Source organism: Carlito syrichta, unplaced genomic scaffold (assembly GCF_000164805.1).
Source record: "Carlito syrichta isolate Samal-C Ts95f unplaced genomic scaffold, Tarsius_syrichta-2.0.1 Scaffold169767, whole genome shotgun sequence".
NCBI lineage: Eukaryota > Metazoa > Chordata > Mammalia > Primates > Tarsiidae > Carlito > Carlito syrichta.
The window spans coordinates 35051-53609 of record NW_007113863.1 but is presented as its reverse complement, the minus strand read 5'-3'; the positions used below and the strand labels follow the sequence as shown (position 1 = coordinate 53609).

General features: G+C 53.3%; 2 protein-coding genes across 4 annotated transcripts in view; both read right to left on the bottom strand.

The window, feature by feature from the left end:
- ALDH4A1 (aldehyde dehydrogenase 4 family member A1) overlaps positions 1-10977 on the bottom strand; it is a 42023-nt gene extending 31046 nt beyond the window's left edge. The window contains exons 1-3 of one of the 2 annotated variants that reach the window (XM_021709259.1): positions 10972-10977; positions 2754-2757; positions 45-123 (exon numbers count right to left, since the gene is read on the bottom strand). In XM_021709259.1, coding sequence (XP_021564934.1) covers positions 45-106 — 62 coding nt within the window. In that variant the 5' untranslated portion in view covers positions 107-123; positions 2754-2757; positions 10972-10977. Of the gene's footprint in view, positions 1-44; positions 153-2753; positions 2758-10971 lie in introns of those variants that run through there. The other variant, XM_008051331.1, reaches the window with a different exon arrangement.
- On the bottom strand, positions 5989-18180 carry IFFO2 (intermediate filament family orphan 2). 2 transcript variants are annotated; one of them, XM_021709260.1, is made up of 8 exons: positions 18122-18180; positions 16484-16579; positions 15051-15191; positions 13619-13758; positions 9359-9479; positions 9136-9228; positions 7524-7654; positions 5989-6325 (listed from the first exon to the last, which is right to left on the bottom strand). In XM_021709260.1, the coding sequence occupies exons 1-8, from the start codon at positions 18155-18157 to the stop codon at positions 6220-6222; spliced, it is 864 nt and encodes a 287-aa protein (XP_021564935.1). In that variant the 5' UTR covers positions 18158-18180; the 3' UTR covers positions 5989-6219. The 2 variants fall into 2 exon arrangements, with proteins under 2 accessions (XP_021564935.1, XP_021564936.1); XM_021709261.1 differs by lacking the exon at positions 15051-15191 and having other exon boundaries at positions 6191-6325.
- Positions 18181-18559: the final 379 nt, after the last annotated feature.

The following is an 18559-nucleotide window of genomic DNA, read 5'->3' as shown; positions in this document are numbered from 1 at the left end:
CCAGCAGGTGCGCGCTTGGCCGCCCCGGGCGGGTGCTCACTCACCCGACCCCCCTCCAGGGGCGGGTCAGCAGGGCGCGGCGGAGCGCGGACACGCGCGGCAGCATCTCGAGCTCGCGGCGGGCTTATGGGCGGGAGCGTCCTGCCTGGCGCTTCCAGGCTGCCCGGCCCCGCCCGGAGCGCACCACTTCACTACGAAGGGGAGACCAGATCACCCCGCCTGTCCTCCCAGCTCGGAGCCAGAAAAGCTCGCCGTATATCTACCTCCAGATAATAAAATTAGTCCTATTTTGGTATGATAGAGGCCTAAGGTAGCACAGGATTAGGGAATCAGAAAGCGAAGTCCTGACGTGTAAGCGTTTTCCCCTCCTCTCTTTAGGGTATGACCCAGAAGAGGCGAGGGCGTGAGCCCCAACGACCAATCAGAGTGACACGTGGAAGCCTCTGAGCCAATCAGCGGACCGGCCTGGCAGCGGCCTTCCTAGGCCCGGGGGAGGGGAAAGAACGAGCCAATGAGAGAGCTGGGACGGGACACGTGCTGCGGCGGAGCGGAAGCCCTCGCCGCGCCGGGCCGCCGGGGCTCGCGTCAGGTGCAGCGACTGTCTTGGTCCCTCCTCTGCCGCAGGCAGACGGGTGGGAAACTGGAGTTCCACCCGGCAGGGTCACACCGCGGCCAGCCCCTGGGATGAGCCTGCCCTCCACCTTCCGGCCAGTTTCCCAGGGCCTGCTTCCTTGCAGATTACGATCAGGACAAGCTAGAACCCCAGCCGGCCAATGCTTAGCTTTTCCCGCTAAACCGCTGGCGGCAAAACCAGTTATTCCCGCGCCTGTTTCCTCGGTATGGAAATTTCCGTCTTCTTTGCGAGAAGGCATTTGCTTGATGCACGCCCGACCTTTACCCAAGACCTGGATTCTGATGTCGTCTCTGATGATGAGGTCTCAGGGACCCGATCTAGTCGTAACGTTTGCTTTTCTCACCCTCTGCTCTAATTTGTTTCCATTTCCTCCAGCAGCGTGAACCGGGCACCTGCTTAGGTGTCCGTTCCAACGCCAATTCTGGTTTCCCAATAGGACAGTGGGCAGAGTATATATATCTTGCCCTGGCCTGAGTTTTTTCATCTGTAAAATGGAGGTCATACTACCCATTTCAGAATGGCCCGATAGACTGGGCACAGTGGCTCCTGCCTGTAATCCCAGCACTTTGAGAGGCCAGGGTTGGGAAGATCACTTGTGGCTAGGAGTTTGAGACTAGCCTGGGCAACATTGTGAGACTCCTATCTCTACAGAAGAAAAAAAAAATTGTTTTAAGTGATCCGTTCATGGATGTGTGCACCTGTAGTCCCAAGCTACTAAGGAGGCCGAGGTGGGAGGATTACTTGAGCTCGGGAGTTGGAGGCTGCAGTGAGCTATGATTGAACCTCTGCACTCCTGCCTGGGTGACAGCGAGAGATTAGAAAAAAAAAAATCATCTCAGGTCACTCTTTTTCCTCCAGACGATACCATTTAAGACACGTTTTAAGTGTTTAAATGGAGACTAGGAAAGGGAAACCACCTAAGTGCGAGTCTTAGAAATGTCAAGAAGCAAATTGGACTTGGTGGTGGCTGTTTGTCTTCATCCTTGGGGAAGGTTCCAGTCAGGTGGGCTCAGTTCACACGGGGGCAATGTTGCCTGGATGTGGCTGTTAACCAGGAAGACGGGAGCATTGAACGGTATCAGATCCAGAGGCCCGGAAGCTGGCCCCCTGTTGGCACAGTGGAGGCGCTTGAGAAATGAGGGCTTTGTGCTTAGAAGGACCTTGATTCCAAACCAGTTATTCAGCCTGTGAGCTCTCTGACCTGCTCTTTACCTTTAGTAAAATGTGTTTAATAATTCCTGCTTTATCTTCTTCCAAAGATTTATTGTGAGAGGCACAAATAACAGGTGATGTTATTTTAGTGATGTATTTTATCACTAATTAGTGATGTATTTTATCACTAATTAGCTAATGAGTTTATCTGAGTGTATGTGGCCCTCAGTCCTCTTACCCCTCCCCCATCACCAGACTCATCCTCAATTAAAAAAAACAAACAAACCATCAATTCTAAGATATTTCACTTTATTTAAAAGAAGCCAATATACAGGATATAAAGGGCATGATATTTACAACAGTACAGTAAACAGGTTGGTTTCTGGTAGGATCAGTAGTCTTTCAGTGAGTAGAACCCCCCCCCTTCCCTGTGAGACTAGACCCCGCGGGCAAACAGCAACAGGGGGCAGGATGGAACCGTGGGGTATAAAGTCTCCCTGGATGGGGCTAAAAATCAGGTAGATGCAAAAATTGTCCACAGAGGGGTGTTGCAGGGGAGGGCTTTGCCTCATTCTCTGAGGTCTTGGGAAGGAGCAGGAAATGGTGAAGTGTTTGCCCAAGACTCACACACAGCCCACTCTGCACCTGGGAATCTTCCACTCATGAAAATGTCCTTCCAGAGGGAATCTGGCTTTACCCGTACCCAACCCTAGCCACCTCTAGACTCCCCGCTCCAGGAAAGGGCCCTTCTTTCTAGAGACAGAACTCGGCATCTCAAGCAGGGGAAGGAACCAGGGCTGAGGAAACCTGTAGCACTGGGTCCCCCACCCAGGAGCATGGGAAGGACTGCAGCCCAGACCTCGCCTGGAGTAGGCACAGCCGGGCTGGGCTATGGGCCTCTTAGGGCATTTCCCCTTCACCAGCTGCCTGATGACCTGGGACCCAACAGCCCCATTGCCACCCACACTCTGCTGCCTCTCGACCCTCTCCCAGTGCAGCCAAGTGGGGATGGATCTTGGCAGACAGAGAGGAACCAACCAGGGCTTGTCCCCTACCACCTCTCCCTGCCCCCTCTCCACCCCACCTCAATTCTGAATTCCCTGCAGCCACCCACCCCCACAAGTGCCCCCTCAAGACTTCCAAGGAGCTGAGGGGTCAGGAGAGAGGGCAGTGGGGTGAAGTGGAACCTACACTTTGCAAAAACTGCTTACAAGTGGGGACACCTGCACGTAAGGACGGAAGATGGGGTGGGGAAGGGGTACCGATTATATTCAATCCCAGGGCAACATGCACCAACTCGTCCACAGGAAGATGCTTGGCTACCACAACTGCCTACCCTAGATTAAAAAACCTTTCCTTTCATAAAAATAGATGAGAGTCTCTTGCTTTATAAATAGATTACATTTAGCTTAAGTTACACCTTATACAACCCTACCCCACCCCCTCTCCTCCCACCCCAAGCCAAAGTGGTTAGATTCTCCCTGTCATCTGAACTAAGTCCACAAGGGGCTGACTGGTCCTTCAGAGACCTCAAGACATGTTGCCACAAGAAAGCAAAATGTGCTTGCTTGTTAATCATCTTTTGTCCTGTTTCAAGTCTCAGAGGAGTGAGTGAGTGTGTGTGTGTGTGTTTCCATCCAGGGAGCCCTGCCTCCCTAGTCCTCTGTATAAAACCCCCAAAAACAGGAGAGTGAGTGAGGACAGTACAGGAGAGTCCATCTGAGAACAATTCTAAAATACCAATGTCAATATGACACTGGGCTTAGAAATAGAAAATCAAAATTAAGTATTTACAGCTTTACAAAGGGCAGACCCATTTGTCCCAGCTAAGTGTGGCACTACCCCAGGGAGCGTTGGGGTCTTTCTTGGCAAGCTGTGGGCTCGTGGCGAGGGGACAAACAGTGCCCACTGGCAACTAAATGAAAAAAGCACATGACTGGGAGGCAGGAAGTCAGGCCAGACCCAGGAACCAGCCCAGGACACGGGCCCATCATCCTTTTCCCCTCACCTGCCCAAAATCCTCGCTCCCCAAGAAGGAGAGCAGATATTAAAAGCCAGTAGGAGGGGACTCTCCGGCCAGCATCTCTCTCTGGCTCCCGCCACTCTCAAACTCCCTAGACAAATTCAGAGCACCCTTGTCCCCAGAGACAAATGACCTATGTGTACAAGGGAGAAAGCAAAAAAGAATACCACTGGACACCAATCATCATGGTAACCATGGTCACTTCCAATCCTAACACCGCTGCCCCCTGTCTTAACTCTAAAGATATGTCTGTTACCCTCCACCACCTTGAGGAACAACCCAGGGCAGACTTCCACCCTGCCCTCTCAACTCCTAGAGCACGACGTTCCATGCCTCCCTCAGCCCTGGACGGAGGGGACCATGGGATGGCCGTTTTCCTGCCCTCGTGGAAACGGAAAATCTTTTCAGCAGCTGAGGTCCAAGCCCAACCGGCTCTGATAACCTTTGGTTAAAATAAAAATAAAACAACAACAACAACAATAATTGGGTATGTTTGAACCCTGTAACCTTTGGAACAAGGGTCAGTGAGGAGGAGAGGAAAGAGACTGTCTCTCTTCCAAAACCATCGTCCCTCCAAGTACCTGCCAAAAGGGACTGTTTGGCTAACAAGAGATGCTGACCACGGAAGCCCCGCAGCCAGACTGCCATAGGGGATCCATGAGGTGTCGTCCCCCCAGCAAAACAAAACAAAGAAAAAAACTCATGAAGGCCACCAAATTCTGATAAATTACATCACACATAGTCACAAACACACTCTCACGCTCTCTTGCTATACATATATATGAATATGATGTACATTATTTTTAAGATGGTAAAAGAGGTGGGGGAAACGGAAGAGAGAGAAGACCCTTAAAGAAAGACCCCTGGTACCCTGGGGAGGAAAGACAAACCCAGAGCTGCCTGCCCAGCCTCCTAACAAGACAGATTTTGGGCACAGTTTGCTCTCTTGCTCTCTTGACCACCAGAGGGAGATCCTGGGCCAACGAAAACAAAATCGGCAGCACCCCCACCACTGGAGAGGGTACAAAAAGAAATTTAAAATAATAATAGTAACAACAATAATAATAAGCCAAGCCTGCTCTGCTGGCTCCTAGCTGAGAATTGGCGGGTGGCCTCAACACAGCGCCCTTCAACTCAGGCCCCCTCTAGCCATTCAAGTCTTGGGGAGATACCGGCTCAGAACTCCCGGCTGGTCAGTCATGTGACCGCTGGCAGGAGGCTGGCAGGCCTCTGTGAGCAGGGCAAGGATGGGCCTCGCTAGAGCTCCTACTCCGCCAGCAGCCCCCAGTGCCTCCGCCCTCTTCTCTTTCTGATGCCTGATGCCTCTTTCCTGCCAGCAGCCAACTGCAGGGTAGTCCTAACCCAAGGCTGGTGGAAGGGAACAGAGACCAGGCCAGGTCCCTTCAGTCTTTTTCATAAAGAAATTATAGATGGAGAACATCCTACTGTTGGCTGCAAGGGAGGGAAGCACATCAAGTCATCAGGGTAATAAAAGACCCCCCACCCTGCCCTAGACCCACAGAGGCCCTAAAGACAGCAAGCAGTCAGGTGGGCTGGGCCCTTGTGGGGACCCCGGACTCATTACCAACCTCGGCTGAACCCACTCCCCAGTCAGTGCTCACTTTGGAGGCTGTGAGAGAGATCGCCTAACCTGGGCCTCCCTCCCAGTTCCGGGGGACACCAGGGGTCTGGGGGAGGGCTGACCTTCCACAATGATATAAGGCAAGCTGCTTTTTTTGTTTTTTTGTTTTTTGCATAGTAGTTTAAACACAGTGAGGCTCCACCTTCCCTCACAGTGCCTTGTCCCTCCACTTTGCCACTTGAGCCAGAAAGAAAATAAAAATTTGTCTTCCCTCCCTTTCTTCTACCTTGTTCTCTTTCAGGGAGTGAGAAAATTTGGTCCCCGACCAGGCCTGGAAAGGTTTCAGAGGCAAAGGGCCCCTCCCCAGGGGGGAGGCAGGCCACCCCAGGCCCCAGGTCAGTCTGCACTGGCCACAGAGGAAGGGAGGGCATAGCTCACGGCCAATCAGAGGAGCAGGTGGGATGGCAGAAAACCACACGACATCACGACAGGGCCCTGGCCCTTGCCTTAGAATTTTATATAAAAACACCTGCTAGGAATAGTTCTTTGAGCTCAAAGTGGCTCAGCTTAGGGAAAAGGCACAGTTAACACTGCATCGTCCGGACAGAAGTCTGCATTTGTGATGTGGAGAACAATAGAAATTGACAGCACCATTCCTTGGGTGGGTGGGGGTGGAGAAGGGGCACCGGTTGGTGGTGGGTGGTGTGGAAGGAAGGAAGGAAGCAGCAGTCCCTCAGGCCTCCAGAGAAGGGAGGCCATAGGAAGTCTGTGTGGTGAGGACTCACACCCCACTCCGAGGAGCCTTCCAGGCACGCAGGGCCTCAGTCATCAGCTGACCATGGGCTCCACATCTGCCTCACGCTCGAACTCATCCTGGATCTCGTCTGTGCTTCCTGAGTCGCTGCTGGCCACGGAGCTGGGGGACGGGGAGTTCCTGGGAAGCACAAGAGGATGGGGACACTCAGAGAGCAGCTCTGGCCCTGAGGCTCAGGAGGGGGAAGGTTGAACAGCCACTGCTGTACGATCTACCCTCAGAGGGGGCCCTGCCCCAAGACCCTGCCCTCCCCCACTTTCCCCAGAATCCCTTAGGCCCACACACTGACCCCTGGCTCCAGCCTCTAAGTGGTCTAGGTGTGTTGGCTTCTCTAGACAAGGCCCCCTGGAAGAGGAACCATGGCTCAAGCTTGGTTTTTTACCCTCCAACCAACTAACACAGGTCTGGGCACATAGTAGGCACTCAGTAAACCCCAAATGCCTCACAGCTCAAAGGGAAGCCACGCAGGATCCTGGTTAACAGCAGGAGCTGGATTCTGGCTCTATCTCCAACAAGCTGGGGGCTGTGGGCAGCTGTTCAACCTGTCTACGTGCTGCTCCTCCAACTGAATACAGTGATACCAATGGCAGGTTGAGGGGGTTTAAGGCGTTAAAGGTAGGGCAGGCTAGGCCAAGGCCCCACATGTGCTGCCTCCCACAGAACTTCCTCCCTCTTGTGCAGCAAAAGAGCCACAACTGGAAAAACAAGCACAACCAACAGACATTTGTGTTTAGTTCCAAGTATCGGCTCATTTTGCTATCAGCATGTCTGTCAACAGCACGACACACAACAAGGTTGTGTGTCCCTTGAAGACAAGGGCTCTGTCTTTGTGTGTGTGTTATGCCTGACGCATGTCAGTCTCCTGGGGACAGGGTCTGGTTTGGAAGATGGAAAAGGAAGACAAATTCCTGTAGACAAACAGGAGCCTGCCCTGCCCCCCTCCCAACTCCACAGAAAATGAGGAGTAAGCTCTTGAGTGCAGGGTTGTTCATGACAGGCCCTCAAGGCCTTGTACAGAGCGGACCTTTGACAAATGTCTGCTGAACGAATGGGGGCAGGGTTGTGGTGGGGGTTGCATGACGGTAGATATGTAAATCATCTAGCACATAGTAGAAGTGCTACTATCCAACAGATGGATGGATGGATGGGTGGATAGATGGATGGGTGGGTGAATAAGTAGATGGATGGATGATGGACGGATGGATGGACAGATGAACAGACAGACAGGTGGGCTGGGAAGATGAAAGTGACCGGGCTGTACGTTGAAGCCCCAGAAATTCCCCTCCAAGGACTCCCCGCTGAGGAAGCACAGAGGTACCTGTCTGCAGAGCCTTTGATGAGCCGGCGGCAGGTCTCCATCTGCACATCCAGGCCGCGCTTCATGCTGCACATCTCCATGTACTCATGCAGGTGCCGGTTCATGTCACTCTTGGCTGTGGCCAGCTCCAACTAGGAGGAGTCAGCAGGGACAAGGATGAGGGCAAGTCATCCTCATGGCAGAACCCTCAGCAACCTTCCGGCCAGATCCCTCAGTGGTGGCCCCATCGAGGCCTCCCAGACATCAACTCCCTCACCCTTTGCTCTCCACACTGGTCTGCATCCTCTAGAACGGTTTCTGGCCAAAGCAGAATGGTTGCTTAGCAACCCCAGGACCCCTGCCCTGATAAGCCCACCTAGTCCTGAGAATTACACCAAGCTCAGCATCTCTGGGCCCCTTTATATGGACTGGATTAGAAAAGCCCTCAAGTGTCTTTCGTGTTTCTGACCCTTCTCTTCTATTAGACTCCTTCCAGAGAAGGTTCTGGGCTTCCCTTCTTCCTGCATGATAATAGTGGTAACTCTCTTTGATAGAAGTGGTTCAAGTGCACAGCCAGACAGAACTAGACTCAAATGCTGCCTCCCAGTTGTGAGACCTTGGCAAGTCACTTGGTTTCTTTTTTTTTTTTTGAGTTGGAGTCTCACTCTGTTACCCAGATTAGAGTGCAGTGGCCGCTCCCAGCCACTGCACCCTCGACCTGCTGGGCTCCAGCGATCCTTCTGCCTCACCTCAGCCTTCCAAGTAGCTGGAATTACAGGCGTGCACTACCATGCCCGGCTGATTTTTTTTTTTATTTATTGTAGAGATGAGGTCTCACCAAGTTGCCCAGGCAGGTCTCGAACCTGCGGGCTCAGGCAATCCACTCACCTCAGCCTCCCAAACGTGGGATTACAGGCTGAGCCACCGAGCCCGGCCACTTGGTTTCTTTTAACCTCATCTTCTCTGCAAAATGGGTGCACAGTACCTACTATATAGAGCAGAGGTAAGGGTACTGGGAGGGAGTACTTAGTGCACTTGTCACTCAACTGTCAGTTCTGGTTATGAATGGACCATCATCTCACAAGTTTTTTTTTTTTTTTTTGAGTTGGAGTCTCACTCAGTTGCCTAGACTGGAGTGCCATGGCCGCTCCTGGCCACCACAGCCTCGACCTGCTGGGCTCCGGTGATTCTTCCGCCTCAGCCTTCCAAGTAGCTGGAACTACAGGCACGCGCCACCACGCCCGGCAAATTTTTGATTTATTGTAGAGATGAGGTCTCGCCAAGTTGCCTAGGCGGGTCTCAAACCCGCGGGCTCAGGCAATCCACTCACCTCAGCCTCCCAAAGGCACAGGATTATAGGCTGAGCCACCGAGCCCGGCACAAGTATTTTTTTTAACTCTCTGGGATAGTTAGGGATCACCATCCCCATTTCACAAATTAGGAAAGTGAGACCCTAAGAAGGATGTGACTTGCCCAGCTTCAGGCAGGGATCAGTAGGCCTCCTGACTCCCAACCCTGCGCCTACCCTACTCTCTCAGCCCCTGCCCACCCACTGGGGCATCTGACCACCAACACCTCAACCGTGTGGACCTCAGGAGAGCACCATGGTGGGCTCCATGGCCCGAGCCCTCACCTCGATCTGACCTATCGTCTCCTGGTACTCCTTGTCTCTTGTCTTGAAGAAGGATTCAGTCTCATGGATCAAGTTGCCCAAGTTTTCCTCTTGCTGGGGAAATAGAACAAAGGCGACAATTTAGCTGGGTGGTAGGGGCTTCTGGAAAAGAACAGGGGTGAGGGATCACTGAAAGGGGGTGCCCCTAGACCTCCAGCTGCTGGGAAGCCAGGCTTGGGCTCACCTCGCCCTGCAGGTCGATGGTCGGGTTGCAGTTGGTGAAATCCTCCCAGAGCAGAAGCGTGTCTTCATTCTCCTCCCACGTCAGACTGTCACAGTCGTCATCAAAGTCAAAGGTCTCCCGCCTGTGGGTGACACCGGAGGGCATGACTGAACAGAAGCCAGGCTCTAGGGAGCATGCAGGGGACAGAAAGGGGCAGCTGTCCAGGGGTATATCCCTATAAGGCTGCCCTCAAAGAAGACAGAGGTGGTGACCAGAGGGGACATTCACCTTATGCAAAAACTCTTTTAAAATATAGAACGTATGTACTATTTGTACAATTAAGATGCATATATTTAAAGACACCAGGCTTTAAGCAATGGGAACTAAAGGCATTTTCTTCTCAAGTTCAATTCTGTGGTTCCCGTCATTCATTTAACAGCTATTTCTTGAGCCCTTACTTTGCGTGTGATGATTTATCATTGTCTCTGCAACTTGGAAAGGCTGAGCTTATTCCCATTTTACAGATGAAAAAATTGTAACTCAGAAAGGAAAACTCACTTGTCTACAGCCACATGGCTGGCACGTAGCAGAAACTGGGGCTAGAATGCCAGAACTATTTCCCACAGCTTTTTCCTCTGCATCAAGACATCACCAAACACCCTTATGTACTGGGCAGTGGACTGACCACTAAGCATATATTAAAATGCAACCAATTCCACCCTCACAACAATCCCATAAGGTAAGCATAATTATCATTCCTATTTTACAGGTGAGGAAACTGAGGCACAGAGGGATTAGGTGGTCTTCCAGACCCACACATGCTAGAAATTGGACTTGAATTCAAAGCCTAAGTGATTTCAGGGCCTCCCTCTTGGCTAGAACTGGAAGTAGAGTGACCAACTGTCCAGGTTTGCCTGGGACTCTAAGGGGCTTCCCAAGATGCACTGGTTACCCCAACTGAAGGAGGCCTAAAGATCATTCCACCCAACACATCCAATATTCAAAGAGAAGGCTGCATCTGCAGGAGTGAAATCACTTGACTCTGTTAACCAGCAACACAGGATGGTATGGATCGGTCCAGACTCCCACCCCAGGGCTCTCTCCACTGCCTACACCTTCTCCCTGGATAAAGGCACTGCTCTCAACCAGAGGACTACAAACTGGGCTAGGAACCCTGGGCAGGGCCCCAGAAGGACATCTGGTTCAAAAACTGCCTGAGTGTCCCCTGAAGGCAGACTGGGCTGCTCCCGCCAGAAGCAGTTCCCGTGGGTGCCTATAGATGGGTCCGTGAGTCCAGCAGGGTACAGAGCTGGGGGGCGGATGCTGGAGAGGCTGACACGGAGAAAGCCTCCAGGGTCCACCCGTCTCCGCATCACATACTCGACTCCTGACTTCACTTCCTCCCCATATCAGGACTTGAAGGAAACCCCAGCCCAGGGACGGGAAGCCGGAAAGGACTGGAAGACAGGCAGGAGAAGGGACTGAAAAGGGCACAGGTGGGGGCGGAGGAGGGCTGGCCCCGGGGGCAGGGAAAATGGGGAGCTTCTCCTCTCCTCCCAGGTATGAATGAAGTCCAAGCAACCGACGTGGATCAAAACAAAGCACAGCCCTGACACTGTGCATCATTCAAAGACTTCGCTGGAACTGGCCTGGGGCAGCATCGCTGGGTCCTGGCTACAGCTGGCGGAAATGTTGGGAGAGGCCCAGAGACCCGCCTAGGGAGGGGTCAGCTGCCTCACCCAGAAATGCAGAATGGCAGAAGTGGGGGGGGGCGATCAAAATTATCAGAGGACTTTTTTTTTAATATAGGTGACTTTACTACCAGATAACTCTAACTGGATACAGAACCCAATCCAGATCTGTCCACACTGGCACCCATCTCTGCAGCCTGCTCTTGCCTGACTTGGATCTAAATGCTCTTGCTACACGCAGGAGCCGTGGCAAGTACAGCCCCCGCTGGGGTCACACTCAGGATGTGTCCCTTTGTAGCTTACTCCAGTCCTGGTAAGCTTAATGATTCCCTGGGGATGTTATAAGAACAGGGATGACAATTTCTTCAGATAAGTCCTTTAATTCAACCAAATGAATCCAGTTGAGGTCCCCAAGGCACATGAGAAATGCCCAGGTCGATGTTCAGAAAACCTGAACCCAACCACTGGTTCTTTCCAAAAGCCCCTCTTGTCGGCAAATGATATAAGCATGAGATTGGGGGTGTGTCAAAAGATGAATAAAAAATCTAGAGGTCTCCTTAGTACTCTCAAATAGCAAACCCCCTAAAATACAGCCCCCATCTCAGTTCTGTTTCGAGGGAATGGCAGGTCCAGGAAGTGTCAGGCAAAAGAACCGCCGTTCCCACCCAGTTCCGACTACTGCTCCTGACTCTTATCTCCCTCATGATCAGCCTGGCGTGGGGACCAAAGAGGGGAGAGGAAGCAGCAGAGGCAGAAGAGGGGAGTCACTTCTAAGCATGAAGACAGCTGGTATAGGGACTACTACACTAGACAGAGAGCTGGGGGCCTGGCTCTGCCGTAACTCCTTGGGGACCCAGCTTTTGGGGACCTGGTTTCATCCTAACTCCTCTCGTGCCATCTTTGAGCCTGTCTCCTCATCTGTACATTGAAGGGCTGGGTGGAGAGATCACCACGCTACGCAATACTGAGGCAGCCTTGAAACTTTGTTGGAAGGTTAGGCGAGGCCCATGCCCCTGGCTTTTGAAGCAAGTATGATGTCAGAGGCATCTGCTAAATGGAGTTTGCCCACCCTGAAGGGCTTCTTGGAGGTGGCAGAACCTTCCAGAGCTCTGATTGGTGGCATTTTGTTTTGTTTTTTTTGAGTCAGGATCTCATGTTGTCACCAAGACTGGAGTACAGTGGCACAATCACAGCTCACAGCAGCCTCCAACTCCTGGGTTCAAAAGATCCTCCCACCTCAGCCTCTGGAGTAGCTGGAACTACAGGTACGTACTGTCATGCCTGCCTAATTTTTTTTATTTTTTGTAGAGACAGAGTCTCACTATATTGCCCAGGCTGGGCTCAAGCAATCTTCCTGCCTCAGCCTTCCAGAGTGCTGGAGTTACAGGTGTAAGCCAACACTCCCAGCCTTATTGGTGGCATTTGCCAATTTCCTGCAGTGGGAAATTTAAGCTTCTAATGCCACATCACTAAACCTGGAGTGAGCAGACAGGCACACTACCAGCTTCCAAGAGCTGGTACCAGGTGTCTCTTCTATGACTGACCACACCCAGCCCAGACTTTGTCCCCCGAGAAGCACCTCCCAGTAAGGACACACCACAGGGAGAGACAGGCCTGGCTCTGAGTCCTCTAGCTCAGCCAGGTGTCAGCTGAGTGGTCCTGGCCAAGTTGTTTCCCCTCTCAGAATCTCTGTTCCCTACAAAGGGGGAGGGACAGCCCTGTCTGGAGTCAGCAAGGTGACATTTATGAAGCATGCTCCGTGTGAATGGCAGGGGCCATTTCTACAACCCATGTGGTCCCTTGGCCAGTCCATCAGAAGGAAACTAGCGGGGGAGATTGTCTAAGGTCCGATCAAGAATAGCCCACAAGCTGGGCTCGGTGGCTCAGCCTGTAATTCCGTGCCTTTGGGAGGCTGAGGTGAGTGGATTGCCTGAGCCCACGGGTTTGAGGCCTGTCTGGGCAGTGAGACCTCATCTCTACAATAAATCAAAAAATCAGCCGGGCATGGTAGCGCACACCTGTAATTCTGGCTACTCGGAAGGCTGAGGCAGAAGGATCGCCGGAGCCCAGCAGGTCGAGGCTGCGGTGGCCGGGAGCGGCCACTGCACTCCAGTCTGGGCGACAGAGTGAGACTCCAACTCAAAATAAAAATAAAAATAAAAGAATAGCCCACAAATAAGACAACCATGGCCGCTGTCTTTTCTGGGTCCATTCATGACATTAACAGACACAGACACTTCTACACACGGCCAAGGAAAGGAAAGCTCAGACCCAGCATCTGAGGGTCAAGATGCCGGGTCTCTGCTGAAGCAATTCTCTCCTCCCACTCATTTTCTTGAGGGATGCTTTCTAAAGGAAAGGAAAGAGAAAGCCCAGCCTTGTCAACTGTGCCACAGGCCCAGTGATACCTTCCTCTCAAGCTTCCGAGAGATGCTGAAAATAGGAAACTTCCCAAATTATAAATGTTGAAAATGATCCCAGATCTTTCCAGAACACCGTACCGTGGGCTACGTTCAGCCCAGACCTCGGTTTCACCAGCCCTGCCCGGATCTGGGGAGATGGAGAGTGTGGGGACAGCGGGGACACTCACAGCTGGTTAAACATGCGTTTCATCTCGTCCGTGATGTTCATGGAGCCAACCTCGTCCTCTGAGAACCGGTTCACCTCCCCATCCTGCTCAGAGATGTCATCGTCCGAAGCCACCTTGCGCTCTTTCTTTTTGGGGACCACCTGAACCAGAAAGGAGGCAGGCATGGTAACTGGGGGGTTCGGCTGGAATGGGGGGGTACTGGGAATGGAGGCGGCATCTCACAGAATGATGAGTGTGGCTGAGGTCAGCCACTGCTGGGAAAGGCGTGCAGGTCCTCTAAGAAGCAGGCAGCATTGGCAGGAAGCATGAGGGGGAGGCATGCGGGGTGGAGGACAAAGACGCCTGGACCCTTCCCTGCCCTGGGTGGCCCAGGGCTGGCTTGGCTCAGCTCGCACCTTCACCAGAGACGCAGCCCCAGGACCTGGGGAGAGAGGCGGGTCATACCAGGGCCCAGAAGTCACCTGGGAAGTCTCAGAGCCAGCCAGAGAGACAAAGAATTCCTGACAAAGGCCACCACAGCTCCATGCTGCCCAGAGCCCTCCTGCTCACATGCAAAGGCACCAGACGGGCAGCCCAAGGGTCACCAAGCTTCCACTCCAAGCTGACACACCACGAGCAAATGCAGGCTGCGTGGGTCTCCCTGCTCCCAGCAGAGGGGCAGCAGAAGGCATGGGGGTGGGAAGAGGGCCCAGACCCGGCCTGGCTACGTCCAAAGTCACACACATAGAGCGACAACACACCAGGTCACCTGGGTTCAAGCAAAAGCCAAACCACAACCCCACACTCCAGAAGCAGCTTCGGAGAATGACATGTGCCTCATTCGGCGGGACCAGCACCACGCCCGCTCCCAGGACAGCCTCACTGCCGCTAACCTGGTCGCCGTCTCTCGGGGGCACCCACACTGGCACGTTAGGTCGGGGGGGTATCGAGAGCCTCTTTGGGGGGAATGAAAAATGGTCAAAGGCCGACTCCTCCTTGGAATTCTGAGGCCCATCTGCCAGGGCTCAGGCCAGCACCCCCAGTTCTCCCCACAGCCTGGCCAGGGCTCCCCACCCGTGGGGGTGATGCCCAGTTCTGGCATCCAGAGGAAGAGGCAGGAAGCAGGGCAGTGTGTAGAGTGGGGTTGGTGGACCCAGCTTGGAGGGTCAGGAGACCTGAGTTCCAGCCCTTCTCTGCCCCTTCCTTGCGTATAACACACCAGCCCCAGGCCTCGGGCCTTTATCCTGTGGGTGAATCGGTCTAGCTTGCTGGTGGAGTCAGACGCACCCTGATTCTACATTCCTGGCGGGGGAGCAAAGGATTGGGTCACGCTACCTCGGGGAAGGGGAGTGAGCGGGACATCAAGGAAGAGAGGGGTTGGCTAGGCACAGGTGGAGGCCTGGACTACTTTGGGAAGGCGGGGTTGGCTGGTGAGCAGGGAGGCCCTAATCACCTGGAAGATCTTGGACACGTCTTCCGAGTTCCGCTGCTGTGCGACATCGCACAGCTTGGCCGTGATATCGATTCGACGGCAGATGTCCATGTCCACCTTCATGGCCTTTTCTTGGATCTTTGTGTCCAGGTCTGTCATGGGCTGCAGGGAGGACAGCAGGGGTTACATGAGCGAGGGATGGAGCAAGCCTGAGGGGTGGGGGGGAGAGGTGGGGTGCCCCTAGGTATCAGTGGTGGCGCGGGAGGTCCCCGGAGTCTGAAGGAGCCTTGGGCTTTTCCTGGGAGTGAAGGACTGCGTCAGCACTGCTCAGGGTGGGGATGGAGTGAGGGCCTTGGGGGCTGGGGGCTTTGGTGCCCGCAGAGGGGATAGGCTGGTCTCCCTAGGGGCTGGAAGGCATCCTCTCAGCAGACAGAGGGTCAGTGTGTTTTGTTAGAGCAAAGAAAAAAGAAAGACTCCCGCTGTGGAAAGACATCCCTTCTCTTCCCACCCATGCCCCACCTGCAGTTCCTGCCCAGGCAGCAATCTCTCCTGGATTCCCATCACACTGGCAGTGGGGTGTTGCCAGGGACCACAGGTGGGTCTCCCTGGACCCAGCCTCTCGAGGACCTGGGACTTCAGGCATGTGTCACCACTCCCAGCTAACTTCTTAAATTTTTTTGCAGAGACAGTTCTCACTATGTTGCCCAGGCTGATCTCGAACTCCTAGGCTCAAGCAATCCTCCTGCCTCAGCCTTCTGAAGTGCTGGTCCCTGGGGGCTTCTTCCAACCACAGCCAATCTCAAGGCCCTAGGCACCAGGAGCCACACCAGGCCGAGTCACCCACGTTTCAGCTCCCTCTGCTTTTTGGAGGGCTCTCCCATGCACCACCCACTGCTTGAAAGCGGCAGGAAACACAGGCCCCCAGCAGCAAGGAGGCCTTCGCTGCCAACAGCTCCCCCCACCCCACAGTCACTCAGAGGGACCCTGGGTTGTCAAAAGGACATGCATGCTGGCCTCTCCTGACTTTCCTAAGCAATCCTGCTCAAGGCTGCTGGAGGCCTGGGAGTCTCCCGACCAGGCCCAGAGCAGACCACACCGGGCCCTGACCAGCCAGTGCCCCACAGCACCCACACACCGAGGCCTGCCCTCATCTGGGCGAGCTGGAAAGGGGTCAGAGCAACACACACAGACCATCGGGGAGCCTGGCGGAGGGCAGGATGGGTTAAGCGGCAGATTAATGCATCTCTACTCAGACCCAGGGCAGCGGAAGTGGGGAGGGGACAGGAGGAGGGTGCCTGGTCTCTGATGCATCCGATGCATCTGTCATCCTCACGTCAAACGCAGCCAGCCAGGACTCTAACTAGAAGCCGAGCTGGAGCCTCGGAGTGAATAAAGCACTTTGCATGATGGGTGTAGGGGAGGTCATGACGCCGGGGATGGCTGGTGGCACTTACGTCACTCATGAGCCCCTTAAACACCACCAGCTCAGCTTTGAGCCGCTCAATCTTCTCGTTCATCTCCTCCTGGATGGCGTCGGCCTCCTGTGCCGCCTGCGGGAATGGAGACGGGGAGGCCTTAGAGGGACGGAGTACATGGAGGTAGAAGGGACTGGATACCTGGGTCTACCCAGGCTGGGTGCCTGCATGCCAGGGAAGGGCACTAAGGACCTCGTCCCAGCCTGCTTCCCACTGAGCCCTACAAGTGCTTAAAACATCTTTCTATCTTTTTTTTTTCCTTTCTTTTTTTGCGTCAGGGTTTTTGCTCTGTCACCCAGGCTGGAGTACACAATCACGGCTCATTGCAGCCTCCAGCTCTTGGACTCACGTGATCCTCCTGCCTCAGCCTCCTAAGTAGCTAGAACTAAAGGTATGCACCACCCTGCCTGGCTAATTTTTTTTTTTTTTTGTAGAGATGAAGTCTGGCTATGTCTCAAACTCCTAGGCTCAAGCAATCCTCCCACCTCCATCTCCCAAAGTGCTAAGATTACAGGCCTAAGTCACCTGCCAGGCCCTTAAAACACTTTTCAAAGGAGTATTTATCACATGGAAAAATCTATGGTAGATACTGAGAAAAAGAGCAAGTTAATGTAATAAGCGATCCCAATATTAAAATATGAGATCAAACCACATGCAACTGCCAATATTTGACCATCTCTGGTCTCAAAAATGACATGTGTATTAACCTAATGTATACTTGTAGTGGGTGTGGCTGTGCGTGTACTGGGCAAAATGTGTGTCTGCACAAAAAAGACTGGAGGTTGCACACCAGTTTATCAGCATGGAATGGTGAAGCTGTAGGTAACTTTTCTTTGTGCTTTTCTGATTTTTCCTCATTGTTGACCATGAAACATTATATTTGTAAAGAAAAAAGTACTCTTTTTTAGAAAAGAAAGGAAGACGTTCAACCTTTTCCTTCTACATATTGATAATTATCTTAACCTGTCTCTTTCTTAGGAGATAAACATGTTAAATACAGGAAGCAATTTTTAAAATGTTTTGAAAGAACTTTACATGCCTTTCATGGGGTCGCTACGCTTGTTCCCATTTGACTAAAAGGAAAGCAGAGGTCAAGAAGGTAAAGTCTGCTGCTCAGGGTGCACCACAGGCCAGGGAGTAGCAGAGCCCAGAACAAAGAGCCACCAGACAGAACAGAGGGAGGCGCATCCTCGATGCCCACCTTGGAGAGCTTGGTGATGTGTCCACCAGCCCTCTTGGGGCATTTGGTTCTGCTCAGGGCACCCGTAAGCTGGCTGAGAGACCACCTAGTCTGAGCCTCAGGAGAAGAAACAGAGGCCGGAGAGAGGAGACACTGGCCCCAGCTCAGCCAGCAGCAGGGGCAGCCCCAGGACTTGGACCCAAGCTCCCCAACTCTTGTATCAGAGCTTTTCTGCAACACTAAGCTGGTCCAGTCTTGGCTTCCAAGCAGAGGATGCCAAAGACACCTCTCAGCCCCACAGAGGAAAGACTGAGGCAGCAGGAGGTCACACACAGCAGGGGCTGTGCAGGGATTTCCCAGCTTGGTCACATGAAGATTGAGCCCTTGTCCACGTGGCTCCCCCACATCTCCCCGGGTAGGACCACTGAGGTTCTTACCTCTTGCAGCGTGTCCACCATGGTCTGAAGGTTCATGCGTTTGGCGAGCTCCTCCTCCCATCTGCAAAAGTCAAGAAAAACAGGCGATCAGAGGGTGAGCTCCCCATGCCAGTCCGGCCCTCAGACACTATGCCCACACCCATGCTGGGCCTGCTCCAGGGTGGGCAAAAAAGATGCATTGGTGCATCCATCCCTGCCTGCCCCTCTGAGAGCTCCCAGTCTCGGGATGCGGGGTGAGGACAGCTGGGCTGCTGCACAGCCAGAGTACCAGGTGGTGGTGACAAGTGCCACAACAGAGGCATGAGCCCCACGCTGTGGAGACAAAGGCAGGAGGGACTGCCGCCCTGCCTTCCTGCAAACTGTAAAGTGCTGTGCAAGCTCTATTGCTCCTGCTGTTGCAGCAGGATGCGGTGGCAAAGCTGGTCCTTAGGAACTTGG